Below are 16,631 nucleotides of genomic sequence, written 5' to 3'. Positions count from 1 at the left end.
ATCGGTCACGTGACCGAGAAGTGTGGCTTGACGTGAGTCAAGCGTGACACAGACGGATGTAACAGAGAATCCGGTAATTTTTCAAAATAAAACACATTTCGTATTCCGAAATAAATAAAACGGAAATAAGGCAAGTTCTTTCTGTGCGGCCTGGTACCAAATGCCCTGCGGACCGGTACCGGTCCGCGGACCGGCGGTTGGGGACCCCTGGTATATATGATCTTTGCTCCATGTACAGCATTTTAATGTAGCCACAAAGGGGCGCAAGCCAGTGTCTTATTGTCCCGGTCCCAAGCCCGGATAAATATAGAGGATTGTGTCAGGATGGGCATACGACGTGAAATTTTCGGCCAAAACAAACATGTGAATCAAACCTTCGAATTTCATACTGGATCGGTCGAGGCCTGGGTTAACAACGACTGCCATCTGTGCTGTTGACCAACAAGATGCCGGTGGAAAATGGACTACTGTTGGTCAAAGGAGGAGAGGAGGAAGGTGTGTCCGTCGGAAGAGAGAGAAGTGGAACGCCAAGAGTATAGGATTGAGAGTAGGGATTTTGAATTTCGAACTATGACAGAAAAAGGTAGAGAGTTGGTTGACATGATGCAGAGGAGGAAGGTAGACATACTGTGTGTCCAGGAGACCAGGTGGAAAGGTAGCAAGGCGAGAAGCTTAGGATCAGGGGTCAAGTTGTTCTATCATGGTGTAGACAGGAAGAGAAATGGAATCAGGGTTATCTTGAAGGAGGAGTTTGTTAGGAATGTCCGAGAAGTAAAAAGAGTGTCAGATAGAGTGATGAGTCTGAAGCTAGAAATTGAAGGTGTGATTTTCAATGTTGTTAGTGGGTATGCCCCACAGGTCGGATGTGAGTTGGAGGAGGAGAAATTTTGGTTGGACCTTGATGAAGTGATACAGAACATCCCTAGAAGTGAGAGAGTTGTGATTAGTGCAGACTTCAATGTACATGGTGCAGGAAACAGGGATGATGAAGAGGTCATGGGCAGGTTTGGACTCCAGAGGAGGAACGCAGAAGGACAGATGGTGGTTGACTTTGCTAAGAGGATGGAAATGGCTGTAAAGTGAAACTCCTCTACAACGAAACCTACATAGGCGAAAATACCCCCAAGTGTGAAAAAAAATTCATGCATGAAAGCCATTCCCACTTTTCTGCTCCCCCTACAATGAAAAGTCCCCCTGTTCCATTATACGAAATGTTTTTCTCTGCTCTTGCCTCACAACGAGATTGACGACAATAAAAACAAGCCTTCCACAGAAGTCTAATCCAACCTCAGTATGCCACAGCGACCTCTACTGCTTCATTCAGAAACGGCAACAGCAACCACCGCACTGGCTTACACATGTGCAGTAGTACAGGAAGTATTTGTTTCAGACGCAGCACGAATGTTGCATTGCTAAAATGGTGACAAAACGGACCTTTGCATACCAAGGAGTAAAGAAAAGAAAAGCTTTAACGCTTGAAGACAGGATAAAGGTAAAAAAAAAAAAGATGGAGGAATCAAAATAAAAGACATTATGCAAGAAATTGATGTAAGTGAAAGTAAATGCTGATCGTAAATTTCACAATTTCTTTCCCTTTTTTTCCTTTCTACGCTGGCTATATGAAGTGTCAAATAAGTGTATGCTCATACTTTTGCACGATTGGAATAAAAGTAAAAAAGTACACATACATTTTTGTGTATGTTCGTGTTTACGTCTGAGATAAAATTTGCGACACTGAAAAGTCCCCTGTTGTGAAAACTTTCTTGCTGCAAACATGATTTCATGGTAGAAGAGTTTCACAGTCGTGAATACTTTCTTTCAGAAGAAGCAGGAACATAGGGTGACCTATCAGAGTGGAGGCAGGAGAATACAGGTTGACGACATTTTGTGTAGACCAGAGGTGCCCAACCAGTCGACCGCGGACTGAACCCAAAGTGACCGCGAGGTGTGTAGGGAATTATTATTATTTATTTTTTTTAAATGACGTGACAGGAAGTCAGTGTTGCCAACTTACCGCTATATTTAGTAAGTATTCAGACTCTCTCGAGCGACTTTTTTTTTTGAAAAAAGTGACAATCTAGCGACTTTTTTCTGGTGTTATTGGAGACTTTTGGAGTCTGTGTGGTGAATCCACATCATTCTCAATGAGCACCGCCGGGTGCTGTTGTGGCCCCTTTCCCAAATGAAGCCGCTGCTGGCTGATCACGCCAGGTTTACAATCTGGGCTGGATTTAAATGTGAAGCTTTTCTTTGTCTGAAATAAACTAAAAACACATCAACAAATAAAAATTACAAAACTAAAAAAGCTAAGAGAAAAAAACATCACCCCAAGTTAATCACACGCCATGATGACATCATTTTGCGACGTTTAGGACAGCCAATAGCGAATATCCTTGCTGATGAGTTGGGAACGCTGCTGGAAGTTGACCACTATTAACAGTAGCGAGCAGCAAGCGATTACAGCGGTGATCACCCCAAAACGTCAACATGGCTGAGAGGAAACGGGCCAAGAACTACCATTTTCACCCTGAGTGGGAGCAAGATTATTTTTTTGTTTATTCTCATTCAAAGCCTGTTTGTTTGATTTGCAATGCAACGGTGGCTTTGGTGAAGAAATCGAATCTGGAGTGGCATTTCACAACGGTACACAGGAGCTATGAGACTAATTTCCCTGCAAAAACACTTTTACGTGCCACAAAAGTGCAGGATTTGAAAGCACAGCTTGCAGCACGGCAGTCAATCTTCACCAAACCGAAAACACAGAGTAAGGCTGCAAATCTTGCTTCCTATCAGATCAGTCACGTGTTTGCCAAATGTAACAAGCCATTTAAAGATGGCGATATTGTGAAGGAAGCCTTTCTCGAGGCAGTGCATAGCCTTTTTGATCACTTTAAAAATAAGACAGAGATCGTGGACGCCATTACAGGAGTTCAACTCTCTTGCAATACTGCTACAAGGCGATGTTAGGGAATGACTGTGGATGTGGAGGAAAAACTCAGGAAGGATATTGATTAATGGGAGTGCTGTTCCCTCCAATTTGACGAGTCGACTGATATGGTCGATGTGTGTTTTCATCAGAATGGTTTTTCAAGACACATGCACCAATGAAGAGCTGTAGCGATGCCACTTGAGCGAAGCGCGACTCAGCAGTCAACAGTCCGCTGCTTTCTGCTGTGCGTGCGTCAGCGCAGACATGTACGCACGGGTGCGTCTTTTGGCTTCAAACAATCAGCGCTGACACAACGGACATTACACATCAAAGAGCTTTGATCTACGAGAACAGCTAAGCTAGCCTAGCCACGACAACAGCTAAGTTAGTACAGTAGACACGACGCTCGAGGTCGGACTGACACGTTTTTCTGTCATCTGTATGTTTTTCTCTCCAAATATATATTTTTCTACAAACAATAGCTGTCTTTTCCACAACGTCTTTTTCGTTCAGGTTTAGCGAGTGTATTTATAAAGAGACCAAAATCTCTTGCCAGCCCTTTTCCGAGCCACGGACACTCCCCTTGAATTTTTTTTCCCTCAATTGGCTACCCCTTTGGATTTATTCGCCCACTTCACTCCCCTCCATCTGTGACATGCCCGACATGGACACCTTCCAGCAGCTCCTTGTGATGCAGTGCCTCATGCAGGGTGACATCCAGGCATTACAAGCCGAACTTCGGGGCCGTAGCAAGGACCGAAGCCACAACCGTGAACAGAGCATGAGTCACGGACGTGGCGGCAGCTGAGAGCGCTCCCCCTCCCAGGGCAGGAAATGGACCCGCCAGGAAGTGAGTACGTCACTCAACTCTCCTGATATCTCTGCTGCGAGCCGCATCGTTCACGTCCTCAATCGGACTTCTGGGCAACGCTTTATGGTCGACTCCGCCGCGGATGTCAGCGTCGTACCTCCAACCCCCGCAGAGCGCCATCACCCGACCAGCGGCTCCTCCCTCCAGGCAGCCAACCGCACCACCATCAAGACGTACGGCCAACGCTTTCTCAAACTTAATCTGGGCCTGTGCCGCTGCTTCCCCTTCATCTTCACCATCGCAGATGTGCCCCATCCCATCATTGGTGCCAATTTCCTGCACAAATTTGACTTGTCGGTCAGCGTTCGCAGGAAGGTGCTGGTCGACGACAAGACCGGCCTTACGGTGCGTGCTACCACCTCCGACCATTGTCTCCAGCGCCTGGCCGATCTCCCTGCCCCCTTTTCGTCTCCGTACCCGACCTCGTTGCTGCGTTTCCCGAACCTGACAAACCCCACGCGGATGACCGAGCCAGCGCCTCACGATGTCGTTCATCACATCGAGACGACCGGTCCCGCCAAGTTCCAGCGTTTTCGACGACTGGCCCCCGCGAAGCAACGGATCACTGAAGCTAAGTTTGATCACATACTTCAGCTCGGAATCATTCGTCCTTCGAGCAGCAAATGGGCCTCCACGCTACACGTTTCCCCAAGCGAAGGCAGGTGATTGGCGTCTATACGGAGACTACCGTGCCCTCAACTCCGTCACCATCCCCGACTGCTATCCCATCCCACACATCCATGACTGCGTGGCCTTCCTTCACGGGAAGTCAACCTTCTCAACCATGGATCTGGTGAGGGCCTATCACAAAATACCGGTCGCCCCAAAACACACTCCCAAGACAGCCATTACCACCCCCTTTGGCTCATTCGAGTTTCTCCGAATGCCTTTCGGCCTCCGCAAGGCATCGCAGACTTTCCAGCGTTTCATTGACTCTGTCTTGCGTGGTCTCGATTTCTGCAGTGCCTATATCGACGACATTCTCATCGCCAGCAGCAACAAAGAAGAGTGCCTGCAACACCTGGAAACTGTGTTTTGCCGCCTGAAAGAGTCGACTGATATGGTGGATTTGTGTTTTCATCAGAATGGTTTTTCAAGACGCGAGCACCAATGAAGAGCTACTCACCATTTTGCCATTAAAAGGACACACCAGGGGGGAGGATATTTTTAATGCTTTCACGGGATTTGTTCGCGGGACAAAACTGCCATTTTTCAAGCTGATCTCCATCACAACTGATGGTTAAGCAGAGGAAAAATTCTGGCCAGATTTACGGAGCTGTTGCCTGAAATCAAGGACTTCCTGAGGCTTTCACAACACGTGGATTACCATACAAAGCTTGAGGACCATCAGTGGCTTTTAGGTTTATCTTTCTTCACTGATCTCACTGGCGAGCTCAATGAATTTAATTTAGAGCTGCAGGATAAGGGTAAAGATGTCAACATGATGAGCTCAGTGAGCATATTTAAAAGCAAGCTAAAGCTGATGTCCAACAGGCTGCAGCTTGGTAACCTCTGCAACTTCCCTCACATGCAAGCAGAACTACGTCAAGGGAAAGGTGTGACACAGCTTGACAGTGCACGTTATGAGGAGCATGTTCAGAGCATCTCGTCAGAGTTGGAGAGGTGTTTTACTGACTTTGCATCCAATGAGCCTATAGTCAGCTATATGTGTTATCCATTTGGTGCAAGTATTGACGTTGGTGACATTGCCACCCAAGTCAAATCACTTTTCAACTTTGAAAGTTCCAATCTTGAGGATGAGATTCTGAGATTGCAAAATGACATTGAGATCAAAGCCAGACCAACATCCGCTCAACCTGGTAAGCATGTAGCGTTCTGGAAAATACTGGTGGCAGAGAAGTATCCCAATCTCAGTAGATGTGTTTTGAACCTGACAGCTCTTTTTGGATCAACCTATTTGTGCGCGTCTGCTTTCTCGCACATGAACATCATCAAGTCCAAGTACAGATCAACACTGACTTATGGTCACCTTGCAGCCTGCCTACGCCTTGCAACCAGCTCCTACACTCCTAACTATGAAAATCTAGCCTCCTAAGGTAGGAAGTGATTTCCTTTTTTCAAACAGAGATCTACCTGTTTTGTAGCTGGGTTTTTTTTTTCTTGTTGGTTGATATTAAGGTCAGTAATGGCTATTGCTCATCATGCAGTGTGTGTGTGTGTGTGTGTGTGTCGCGCGTGTGTGTGTGTGTGTGTGTGTGTGTGTGTGTGTTGTCCGATGTTGACACTGGTAGATCTCCGTAGGTTGGCTCCTTGAAAAGTAGCCCTTGGGACAAAAAAAGGTTGGGCACTGGGTTGTTCAACAAGATCTTAGATGGTGAGAAGATGCCTGAGGAATGGAGGAGAATTGTGCTGGTGCCCAGAGAGAGAACAATGGAGATGTGCAGAGTTGTAGTGACTACAGAGGAATAAAGTTGATGAGCCATACAATGAAACTATGGGAAAGAGTAGTTCAAGCTAGACTAAGAGCAGAAGTGAGCATTTGTGAGCAGCAGTATGGTTTCATGCCAAAAAAAGAGTACGACAGATGCAGTATTTGCTTTAAGGATGTTGATGGAGAAGTACAGAGAAGGTCAGAGGGAACTGCATTGTGTCTTTGTAGATCTGGAGAAAGCGTATGATAGGGTGCCCAGAGAAGAACTATGGTATTATATGAGGAAGTTTAGGATGACAGAGAAGTACGTTAGAGCAGTGCAGGACACGTATGATGACTGCAAGACAGTGGCGAGCTGTGCTGTAGGTGTGACGGAGGAATTCAAGGTGGAGGTGGGACTTCACCAGGGGTCAGCTCTGAGCCCCTTCTTATTCGCTATGGTGATGGACAGGCTGACAGACGAGGTTAGACAGGAATCTCCCTGGACTATGATGTTTGCAGATGACATTGTCATCTGTAGTGAGAGCAGGGAACAGGTGGAGGAGAAACTAGAGAGGTGGAGGTTTGCCCTGGAAAGGAGAGGAATGAAGGTCAGTCGCAGCGAGACGGAATACGTGTGTGAATGAGAGGGACCCAAGTTAAGAGTGAGGTTACAGGGAGAAGAGATAAAAAAGTTGGAGGATTTTAAGTATTTGGAGTCAACTGTTCAGAGCAATAGAGAGTGTGGAAAAGAGGTGAAGAAGCGTGGAAAGGCAGGTTGGAACGGCTGGAGAAAAGTGTAAGGTGTGATGAGTGATAGAAGACTTTCAGCTAAGATGAAAGGAAAGGTGTATAAAACTGCGGTGAGACCAGACATGCTGTCTGGACTGGAGACAGTGCCGCTGAACAAAAGACAGGAGGCAGAGCTGGAGGTAGCATAGATGAAGATGTTGAGGTTCTCTTTGGGGATGACCAGGTTGGATAGGATCAGGAATGAGTACATCAGAGGGACAACTCATGTTTGAGGTTTTGGAGAGAAAGTCAGAGGGGCCAGACTAAGATGGTTTTGACATGTCCAGAGGAGAGAGAGTGAATATATTGGGAGAAGGATGCTGAGTCTTGAACTGCCAGGCAGCAGGCCAAGACAAAGACCAAAGAGGAGGTTTATGGATGTAATGAAAGAGGAAATGAAGACAGCTGGTGTGAGAGAAGAGGATGCACAAAACAGGGTTAGATGGAGGCAACTGATTCGCTGTGGCGACCCCTGAAGGGAAGAGCCGAAAGGAAAAGAAGAAGCTCCATGTACAGCACTTTGTATACAGCGATGGTGAGTGAATTGTTAACAACAGTTTAACTCTTAACCAAGATAATTTAGTCGCATTTAAGCAGCCAACACAACCACCACCGGTCACCAGATTGACTGGCATTGTGTGATTATTTTTTTTTTCCCCTACTGTTGGAGGAGGCATGCCCTCCTCTTGTCAAAGCAACCCGCAGTCTGTACTCACCCTGGCATACAAACACGCACAACACAAGTGGCGTGTAGCGATAGTTCACAATCGGTCTGGGTATAGTATTCAACTATTGATGCACACAAAGTGGAGGAAAAATAAGTCATCCAACAAAAAAGACAGTTGAAAAAAATGAATAACAAAGACAGTAAACAATGCTGAGACTCATGCTGAGTCAAAGGCTGTTGAAGAATAATGTGTTTGAAGTCGAGTAATAAAAATGGACAGGGAGCTTGCCTAATGTAAAGTGAAAGCTCATTCCAAAGACGTCTGGCCACGGAAAAAGTTTGATCGAGGCCCTGCCCAACTGCTCCTACTGCGTTGTCTCATGGATCTGTTGTGAAGGTGACCAGTGGAGTGGGAGATGGGCGCACGAGCAAAGCTGCAATGGCCAAAGCAACCTTCACAGTCGAAAGCTTTATCCATCTTCAGGGACCAGTCCAATGCATTCTTGGGGTCTTTTCCCCACAAAGCCTAGTACGGGGGTCGGCAACATGCGGCTCCAGAGCCGCATGAGGCTCTTTAGCGCCATCTAGTGGCTCTCTGGAGCTATTTTTTTGTTTTAAATATGGTTTCTGTAGGAGTAAAAACATGACACAAACATTCTTAACGTTTTCCAACGCTGTAAAAATGTGTAGAATAAATATTACATTTCAACGTTTCTGTCAAAGAAGATTTGCGTCACACCCTGTGACACCCATTTCTATTAGCAGGGTGGGAGCAAGGCAAGTGGCTGTAGCAAAAAAAAAAAAAAAAAAAAAAAATTTGGAAAAACCGCCGTTTCATGTACAATTCACAGAGGGTACTGGCTAAGAGAATCTGGAGGGCCGTGAAAAGCATTTTTAAAACAGTACACGTGAGCTACGATAGTCAAAAACGCTGCAAAAGTGCGTCCCATGCCTCCGCGTCAGATCTCGACGAAGTAGGTAGGCATGCGTCTGTAAGTGTGTTGTGTATGCGCGGGTCAATCGCGGTAGGTTGGTTGAACGAAAAGTAGATCTTCGGTCAAAAAACGTTGGGCACCCCGCTCTACAGAATGCACTGCACGGAAAAAAAAACATTTAATCATGAAGGCTCATTGTGTAATTGTAGCAAACTTAGTCATTTTGATAGTAGGCTAATATAGCTCATATAGATATACATGTAGCTCCGAAAAAAGGAGAGCTGTGGTGGTGTTTTTTTTTTTTTTTTTAAACAACACTTTGTTTTTAACAGTCTCGCAAACACAGACACGTCTGCGTCCGACTCCATGCCTTCTCTCCTCTTGTTCGACTCGAGAGGCGTTCAAAAACAGCCTCCGAAAAACGGAAATTAATGATCACTTCAATGACACTAAGAAAAGCGAAAATAATGAACCAAAATAGAAAATCAAGCGAGGAAATCACAAAATAAATTCTATGGGGGCGTTTGTGAACACATAACAAAGGAATGAATAACAAACAATTCTGAGACAGTCCAGTCCCCTACATACATACAGCATGTGTTTCCTTCATTCTAAGTTTTATAGAAGGCTTTTATTTTTTTGCGGTTCCAGACATATTTGGTTTTTGGTTGTTTTTTTTTGTCCTATATGGCTCTTTTTGGGTTTTGGGTGCGGTCGTATCGAACCCCCAGGAAGGTGGGAGTGGGATTCATCTTGAATCTGGAACCCCCAATGGTTATGTTTGGGCACCATAAGGATTCGGCAGCGTCCATTGTGAAGAAGGCAACTTCCGACTTTGATGTGTTGAGTGTGAGATGATTGTCCGCGGACCATTGGGTAACTTTGGAAGCCTCTGACTCTAGTCAAACCGTCACTTCTTCTTTATTACGCCCGCTACAGACCAGCGCCAAGTCGTCAACGTAGGCAGAGACAAGGGTGGAGGACTCAAAGGAGTTAAGCAGGTCATTGATGTAAATGGTAAAGAGCAGTGGAGGAAAAACCTAGCCTTGGGGGAGGCCTTCTTTGTAAGTTCGGCAGCGTTCAGTGGTACCGTTCACCCTCACGCGCGCCGTACGGTTAGTGAACCAGGTTTTTATCCACTCAACAAACCGAAGAGGTACGCGAATCGCCAGCATCTTCTGGAGGAGATTGGCACGCAACACCTGATCGTACGCCTTGCTGGAGTCAAGGAAATCAGCAATGGATCGCAGATGTTTGGACTCGAACCCATCCATGATGAATTGGGACAGCCGTAGACATTGATCGGCGGTCCAGCGGCCTTTGCGGAACCCACCCGCCACGGGCTGAGTATTGAGTGCTCCTTTAGGCACCTAGACAAGAGGTTGATGATGAGTCTCTCCAGGGTTTTGCTAATGGTGGAAGTTAGGGCGATTGGGCAGTAGTGCCCGATGAGTTGAGGGTCCTTGCCCATTTTATGGTACGGGATGATCTCTGCCATGCGCCAGGCTTGGGGGCACCATTGTGTGGTCCAGCTGGATCTGGAGGAGGACGGGAAGTGCAGCAGGGGGCAGGTATTTCAGCATCTCTGGGGCAATTCTGTCTGGACCAGCAGCATTGCCTGGCTTGAGTTGATGGAGGGCTCGGCGGAGTTCGTCAGGTGTGAATGGGCACCCGAGTGATTGCCGAGTGGAACCCTGTAGTCTACGGGTATCTATTCAAAGCCCTCGTGCGATCCACCTGCTTGACTTATTGCTTCTGCGCCCACTCACCCTCGCGTATTTGATGACAAAGGTCGTCGCCTTAGCCATGTCTGAGGCGTACTCGCGGTTATACGTGAGCGTTTTGCTTGTTTTATGTGATGGTGGTCTGGATAGAGATTTGACCATGGCCCACACTTGTTTTGTGTCTTTGGTCTCCAAGATATTTTGGAGATGGAGGTGCCAAGCTTCGGCGTTTTGCCTCTGCCGTCTTCTCAACTACCTCGGCATTTTTGCAGGTAACTGTCTGGTAGTGGCGTTCAGGTTTCTTTGGAGCCTATTCCTCTCCTTGATGAGTTTCTTCAAGTCTCCGTTCATCCACTGGACGTTGTTCGGGCGGAAGACTTGAGAAGTGGTGTTGGTTCTGCGGACAGACCAATGTTGGGGAGTTCTCAAAGGACAGCTTTTTTGTATTTGTCCCAATCACCTTTCTTGAAGTTTAGGGTGACTCTTCGCCTCTCCACCTCGATCTTTTGAGGAGAATTTGACTGTCGGGCCACCTCAAGTTAACTAATGGTAACACCGGCCACTGGTACCAATTTCTTGGGCCCGACTAATTAATTGTCCTATTTTTATTACTTTCACTTTACTTTTACAATAGGTTGTAGACTTTATGTTTCGTGTATGCACTTTTAATAACTGCTCTCATTGGGAACTTAATGGTGTCAGGCTTCTGTTGTTCGGCCTGACCAGCAAGTGGCAGTTCGAGCGTATTTTCTGGTTGCACACCTGCTGCCAATCTTGTAATTAAGGGACGTTGTATATAGGGCCCTTCGGCTGTCGAAGGGTTGTCGGAGTATTGTGTATGGCATTGCTACTTCCACGCTCGTTGACCTTTTTCTGCTGTCGTTCTCGTCGTGTTTTTCGCTATCAGCTTCTCGGTACTATTTACTCTGCTCGGCAGACTTTTATTTTATATACTGGATTTTTCTCGCGTGTTTTTCTATACGTTGTTTTTCTTTTGCATAGTTGGTTCTAGTTTTCTTCCCTTGCCTTTTGGATGCAAGCGCTTTTTGTTAGTTACTTCGTGTTCTTCCTGGTCCTTGTTTGTGGTCCAGCGCCTTTTGTTAACCATTATTATTATATACATGTACAACTGTTTGTCACAGAGATCTTGTTGACGTCTGCGATTATTGGGATCCAAAACCTTATTCAGCTCAACCGAAATCGTGACAAATGGAAAGTATAAACAAAAATGACTGATGTTCCATTTTTCCAGTATTTTTTTTAGGGGACAGTAGTAATGGGAATTTGACATTTACAGTTTTAAAATATATCTTATAACTAACTGTTTGTACCATTGTGTGTGCTGACCATGTTATCTGTAGATAGGCAAAGTTGCTTGCTTATGCGTCAGACTTCATCCTGTAATCTGTAAGTGTAGCTTTCTGACTTTAACCGCTCCCAATAAGAGATAAATGGTATAAAAGGGGAGCACCCCACTGCTCGGGGGAGGCTCCATAACAGATGTGTAAATGTTGCTTCTCCAATTTTTTTGTAGCTGAAATAAATCGCATTATTTTACAAAGACTTTCGTTGTCTTGGTTTCCCTGGACAAGACAATTGCCATTTGTTCCAATTGATGTCTTCCTTCTACTGTTATTTTCTGAACTTTCTCCCTTTCTAATCATCTCACCCATCCTGAGTCTCTCTCTGTGGTCTGCTGCACTACACTGAGCGATAACCGCCTGAAATGCAGACCTGATTGAGCGAATAATGTAACATGGTGAAGGAATAATTATATTTTGGTTGTCATACATTGTATATGTGAATGATGAAGTATGTTTTTGCTTGCTATGTGCAAAGAAGAATACTTGTTCGCGAGGAAATACATGCTTGAGATTCACTCCTTTGCACCAGTTATATATTGTGTGAAAAGAGGAACGATGTCTCACAATCTGAACCGAAAATAGTTGCTTGATGATTGAACTGTTGCATATGGTTTCACATATGTAATTAGTAACCTTGCACCCACATACACACATACAGTAAACATTCCCATCCTCAGAATTCTATGAAAAGGAATTTCCTTCACCTGGAATAAAAACCTATGCATTAACATTTTGACTACGACATTACATGTTATCGGAACTTACGTAAGCGGAAATTCCACTAGCCATAACCCGGATGGCCGCGGCAGCTTAAATACACGCAACGCCCACCCGATGCGACGGAAAGACAGACGGAAGACACGTTTTCACTTTGCCTTTTTCTATCATCAGATCCGAAACGACGACATGTAAGTGACTTTTTGTTGCCGTGCGTGTTACTCTAATTGCTTAAGATTTTTAACTTTATTCACTTATGTCCCATAGATCACGGCACTAGCTTAAAAAGCAGTGCCCACTCGACATGACGGAAGAAACGTGTTCGCTTCGCCGTTTTCATTCATCAGATCCGAAACGACGATGTGTAAGTGAATTTTTATTGCCGTGCATTTTATTGTAATTGTGAATGATTTTAACTTTATTCACTTACGTCCTGTAGAACGCGGCATAACTTAAAAAGCAGCACCCACTCAACACGACAGAAGAAACGTGTTCGCTTCGCCGTTTTCATTCATCAGATTCGAAACGATGACGTGTAAGTGACTTTTTATTGGCGTGCATTTTACTGTAATTGCGAAAGATTTTAACTTTATTCACTGACGTCGGGTAGATCAGTGTTTTTCAACCGGGTGTGCCGCGGGAAAATATCCAATTTGTATGCCTGTGCGGTCTTTCGCCCAGAAAGTAATCATGTAGTACCCTCTCATACCGCTAGGGAGCAGCAGCAGCTAGCCAATTGCCTTGTGTTTCGACGAGACAAGCGAATTTGTAACGCATGAATGCAGAACGACGGTGAAACAATAAATATGAAGAATGATAAAATACTGGTTTCTTTGTGTTCATTTGATTCCAATTCAAGCTGTTATAACGTCATTCTTCAATGTTAAATGAGTATAAATAAACTGAGAAATTATATTTTAATTAAATACACTGTTCAGAGTGTCATTTTATCACATTTTTGGTTAGTGGTGTGCCGCAAAATTTTTCCAATGTAAAAAACGTGCCCTGGCTCAAAACAGGTTGAAAAACACTGGTGTAGATCATGGCATCGAAACGTAGAAGAACTGTAATAACTGTAGCGGAGCGAGTAAAATGCATCCGTTTGAGCGAGGCTGGACACAAAGTAAAAAGCATCCAGGAGACACTTGGAGTCGGAAAGACGCAAATCAATTCAACTCCTGATGACATGCCACCATCCAGCAAGGAAACAATGCAAATGGCAACAAAAATCCTTCAGTATGCACAAGAATCACCAGACATCGGTGATCAACAGGACAGTTACTTGCAACTAGAAAGAAAACTGTATGACACGCAGGCAAACATTGTCATAAACCAAAGAATGCATCCAACAAAACAATCCAAAATAGACACATTTTTCCCCAAGACAGAATAAAATAAACATTAAAATAGTGTACGTATAGTACTGTTGTGATTTTTTTTGGATACAGCTGTATTGCAGTTTTTGTTATATAAACAGTTTTTGGACAGTATATTTTTGCATTTTATTGATTGTGCTGTTAAACGTGCATTTTGTCAACATACTTGCAGGTTCATAAAGGTCATGTACCATGGTCATTTCCCAAATGAGGCATTTCTGTTATCAGGACAGATTGGACAGCGCAAACACGAGTCCGTACTAAAGAATATTTACTGTATAGTCAAACAAGTTGAAGTGCTTTCCAACCATAGTTAAACCCCGACTGCTTACATTGGAAACCCCAATGTGATTTCGGGACTTCTGATGAAATAAATAGAGCAGGGGTGGCCAACCCGCGGCTCGAGACCCCCATGCGGCTCTTTGGCTGGTTCAATGTGGCTCCTGGGCTTTCACATGACAAGCATCGAAAACGCCTCGGCGGTGGCACTGCCATTCAAACAACGGTGCTAAATACACAGAACTAACTACGTCAGCCTATCATCAATCCCGTTACTTGATTGACATACAGGGCAACCAATCAGATGACAACTGAATCACCGCTCATGCGCAAACAACGATGCTCAGCGCTAACGCGCTAAGCTAGTCAGCTTTAAAGGTAGGGGTGCCCAATACGTCAATCGCGATCGACCCGGAACCAGCGGACTGGTCCTAAGTCGAGCGCGAGCATTGGGAGGAGGAAATGGGGGTGGGGGGATATATGTCTGTGTGTTTCGATTTCGTTCGTGTTCAGTGAAGTTCCGGCTCTCGCTCATCTCGGTGTCTGTGCGTGCCTGTGTGTGTGTGTGTGTGTGTGTGTGTGTGTGTGTGTGTGTGTGTGTGTGTGTGCGGGGGGGCGTGCGTGGCGTGTGTGCGTGTGTGCGTGTGTGTGTGTGTGTGTGTGTGTGTGTGTGTGTGTGTGTGCGTGTGTGTGTGTGTGCGTGTGTGCGTGCGCGATGTGGCTCTTTGCAATAACACAGTAAAAAAAAATGTTAGTCTCTGAGTGGCTGTCCATCCCTGAAATAGAGGGTGTTCATAGAGATTCGGTGGGTGACGCTGCAAGAGAACCTACCGCTTCTCTTCGTTCCCCCTTGCTAGATTGGTCCTGGAATCCAGTGTCTCCTCTCCTCATTGTGTCGTTATTATGAATGTCTAATTGTTGACTTTGACACATGGGATGGGTTACCGAGAATGTAATTGATCTCTATGTTCTGTCACAATCATAAAGCCTGTTATGCTGCACAGTTTAAAAAGGAAGCGGCCCATGTGTCTTGAATCATAACCTTTGTTTTTTTTTGGCAAGCGACATGGGTCCGAATATAAAACTCAACCTGTTAAAGTGTCAGGTGGGAGTGGCGGAGTCACCCGCCAATCATGACGTTTGTGCATGAGTGGCGTGCAAGCCGGTGTTAATTTCAAGCCCTGTACTCTTATCATTAATCGATGACTGTTAGATAGAGAGGCAGGTTTGCCATGTTGAAGAAAGTGAACCAACCCATCAATGATGAGACTTCCATATGTAGCCTTCTTGTCACAGACAGGACATATCCAGGTAGGTTTTTTCTCATTCATCTGTAAGTAGAGGGCAGCATCGAAGCACTGAAGGTGAGAGCAGGTCACCGCTCTGCATGGAACCGTAAGTCGCATCTTACCCAACTGGAGGAAAAATGATTCAAGGTCAGTCAAACTGAAAAATGTAAAATGACTGCATTTTTTGTAAAAGCAGCAAGTGGCTCACATTATTTGTCTATAATTCTTGTATTTCAATACATTTAGCATACAATATTCATTATAGAAAATCAATAAAAATTAAGATTGGTTTTGAGGGACCCCACAATTTTATTTCCCTGATTTTGCACAATCTGGTGTTAACAGTGCCTTGCATAAGTATTAGCTCCCTTGAAGTTTTTGAACTATTGCCACATTTCAGGTTTCAAATGGTTTCATGTTAAATAGAGTCCACCTGTGTGTAATTTCGTCTCAGTTTGAATGCACCTGCTCTGTCTCAGAGGTCTGTTAAAGGAATATTAGGGAACAAACGGCATCATGAAGACCGAGGAAGACACCAGGCAGCTCTGGGATATTATGGAGAAGTTAAAAGCAGGATTAGCATATAGAAACATTTTAAAAGCTTGAAACATCACACAGAGCAGTGTTCGATCAACCATATTCAAATGGAGAGCGTATCAGACCATTACAAACCGACCAATATGTGGCCATCCCTCTAAACCTTCATTTCAAAAAAGGAGAATACTGATCAGAGAGGCAGCCAAGATACCTATGATCACTCTGAACTGCAGAGATCCATAGCTAAGGGTGGGTAATTCGCCCATAGGACTACTATTATTCACACATTGCTCAAATCTTGCATTTAGGGAAGAGTGGCAAGAAGAAAGACATTTCTCAAAAAGCTACCTGGGAGATGCAACAACCATGGAAGAAGGTGCTCTGGTCAGATGAGATCAAAATGTAACTTTTTGGGCTAAATGCAAAACAAAGTGTTTAGGCGTAAAATTAACACTGCACATCACACTGAGAACACCAACCCACTGTCAAACGTGGTGGCAGCATAATGGTCTGAAGCTGCTTAGAAGAATAGGCATGTCACACGTCACAGGCATGCGTTCTTCACCCCCCCCAAAAAAAAACCTCTGGTCAGATGAGATCAAAATGTAACTTTTTGGGCTAAATGCAAAACAAAGTGTTTAGGCGTAAAATTAACACTGCACATCACACTGAGAACACCAACCCACTGTCAAACGTGGTGGCAGCATAATGGTCTGAAGCTGCTTAGAAGAATAGGCATGTCACACGTCACAGGCATGCGTTCTTCACCCCCCCCAAAAA

The 16,631-nt window shown here is 44.9% G+C and overlaps 1 protein-coding gene and 2 long non-coding RNA genes across 4 annotated transcripts in view; 2 read left to right on the top strand and 1 right to left on the bottom strand.

Annotated features, from left to right (window-relative positions):
* pias2 (protein inhibitor of activated STAT, 2) overlaps positions 1 to 16,631 on the bottom strand; it is a 158,594-nt gene that overhangs the window by 49,047 nt on the left and 92,916 nt on the right. For both annotated transcript variants that reach the window (XM_019860949.1, XM_019860950.1), the window contains one exon: positions 15,280 to 15,440. In XM_019860949.1, the coding sequence (XP_019716508.1) occupies positions 15,280 to 15,440 (161 nt within the window). The remainder of the gene's footprint in view (positions 1 to 15,279; positions 15,441 to 16,631) is intronic.
* Positions 8,938 to 12,222, top strand: LOC109510563 (uncharacterized). Its single transcript, XR_002167151.1, has 3 exons — positions 8,938 to 8,948; positions 10,726 to 10,732; positions 11,969 to 12,222. It is a non-coding gene; the product is annotated as an uncharacterized LOC109510563 (long non-coding RNA).
* Positions 12,434 to 13,495, top strand: LOC109510562 (uncharacterized). Its single transcript, XR_002167150.1, has 2 exons — positions 12,434 to 12,561; positions 13,410 to 13,495. It is a non-coding gene; the product is annotated as an uncharacterized LOC109510562 (long non-coding RNA).

Source organism: Hippocampus comes, unplaced genomic scaffold (genome assembly GCF_001891065.2).
Source record: "Hippocampus comes isolate QL1 unplaced genomic scaffold, H_comes_QL1_v1.1 scaffold130, whole genome shotgun sequence".
In the NCBI taxonomy this organism is placed as follows: Eukaryota; Metazoa; Chordata; class Actinopteri; order Syngnathiformes; family Syngnathidae; genus Hippocampus; species Hippocampus comes.
The sequence above is the reverse complement of the archived record's forward strand: the minus strand, read 5'-3'. Positions and strand labels throughout refer to the sequence as shown.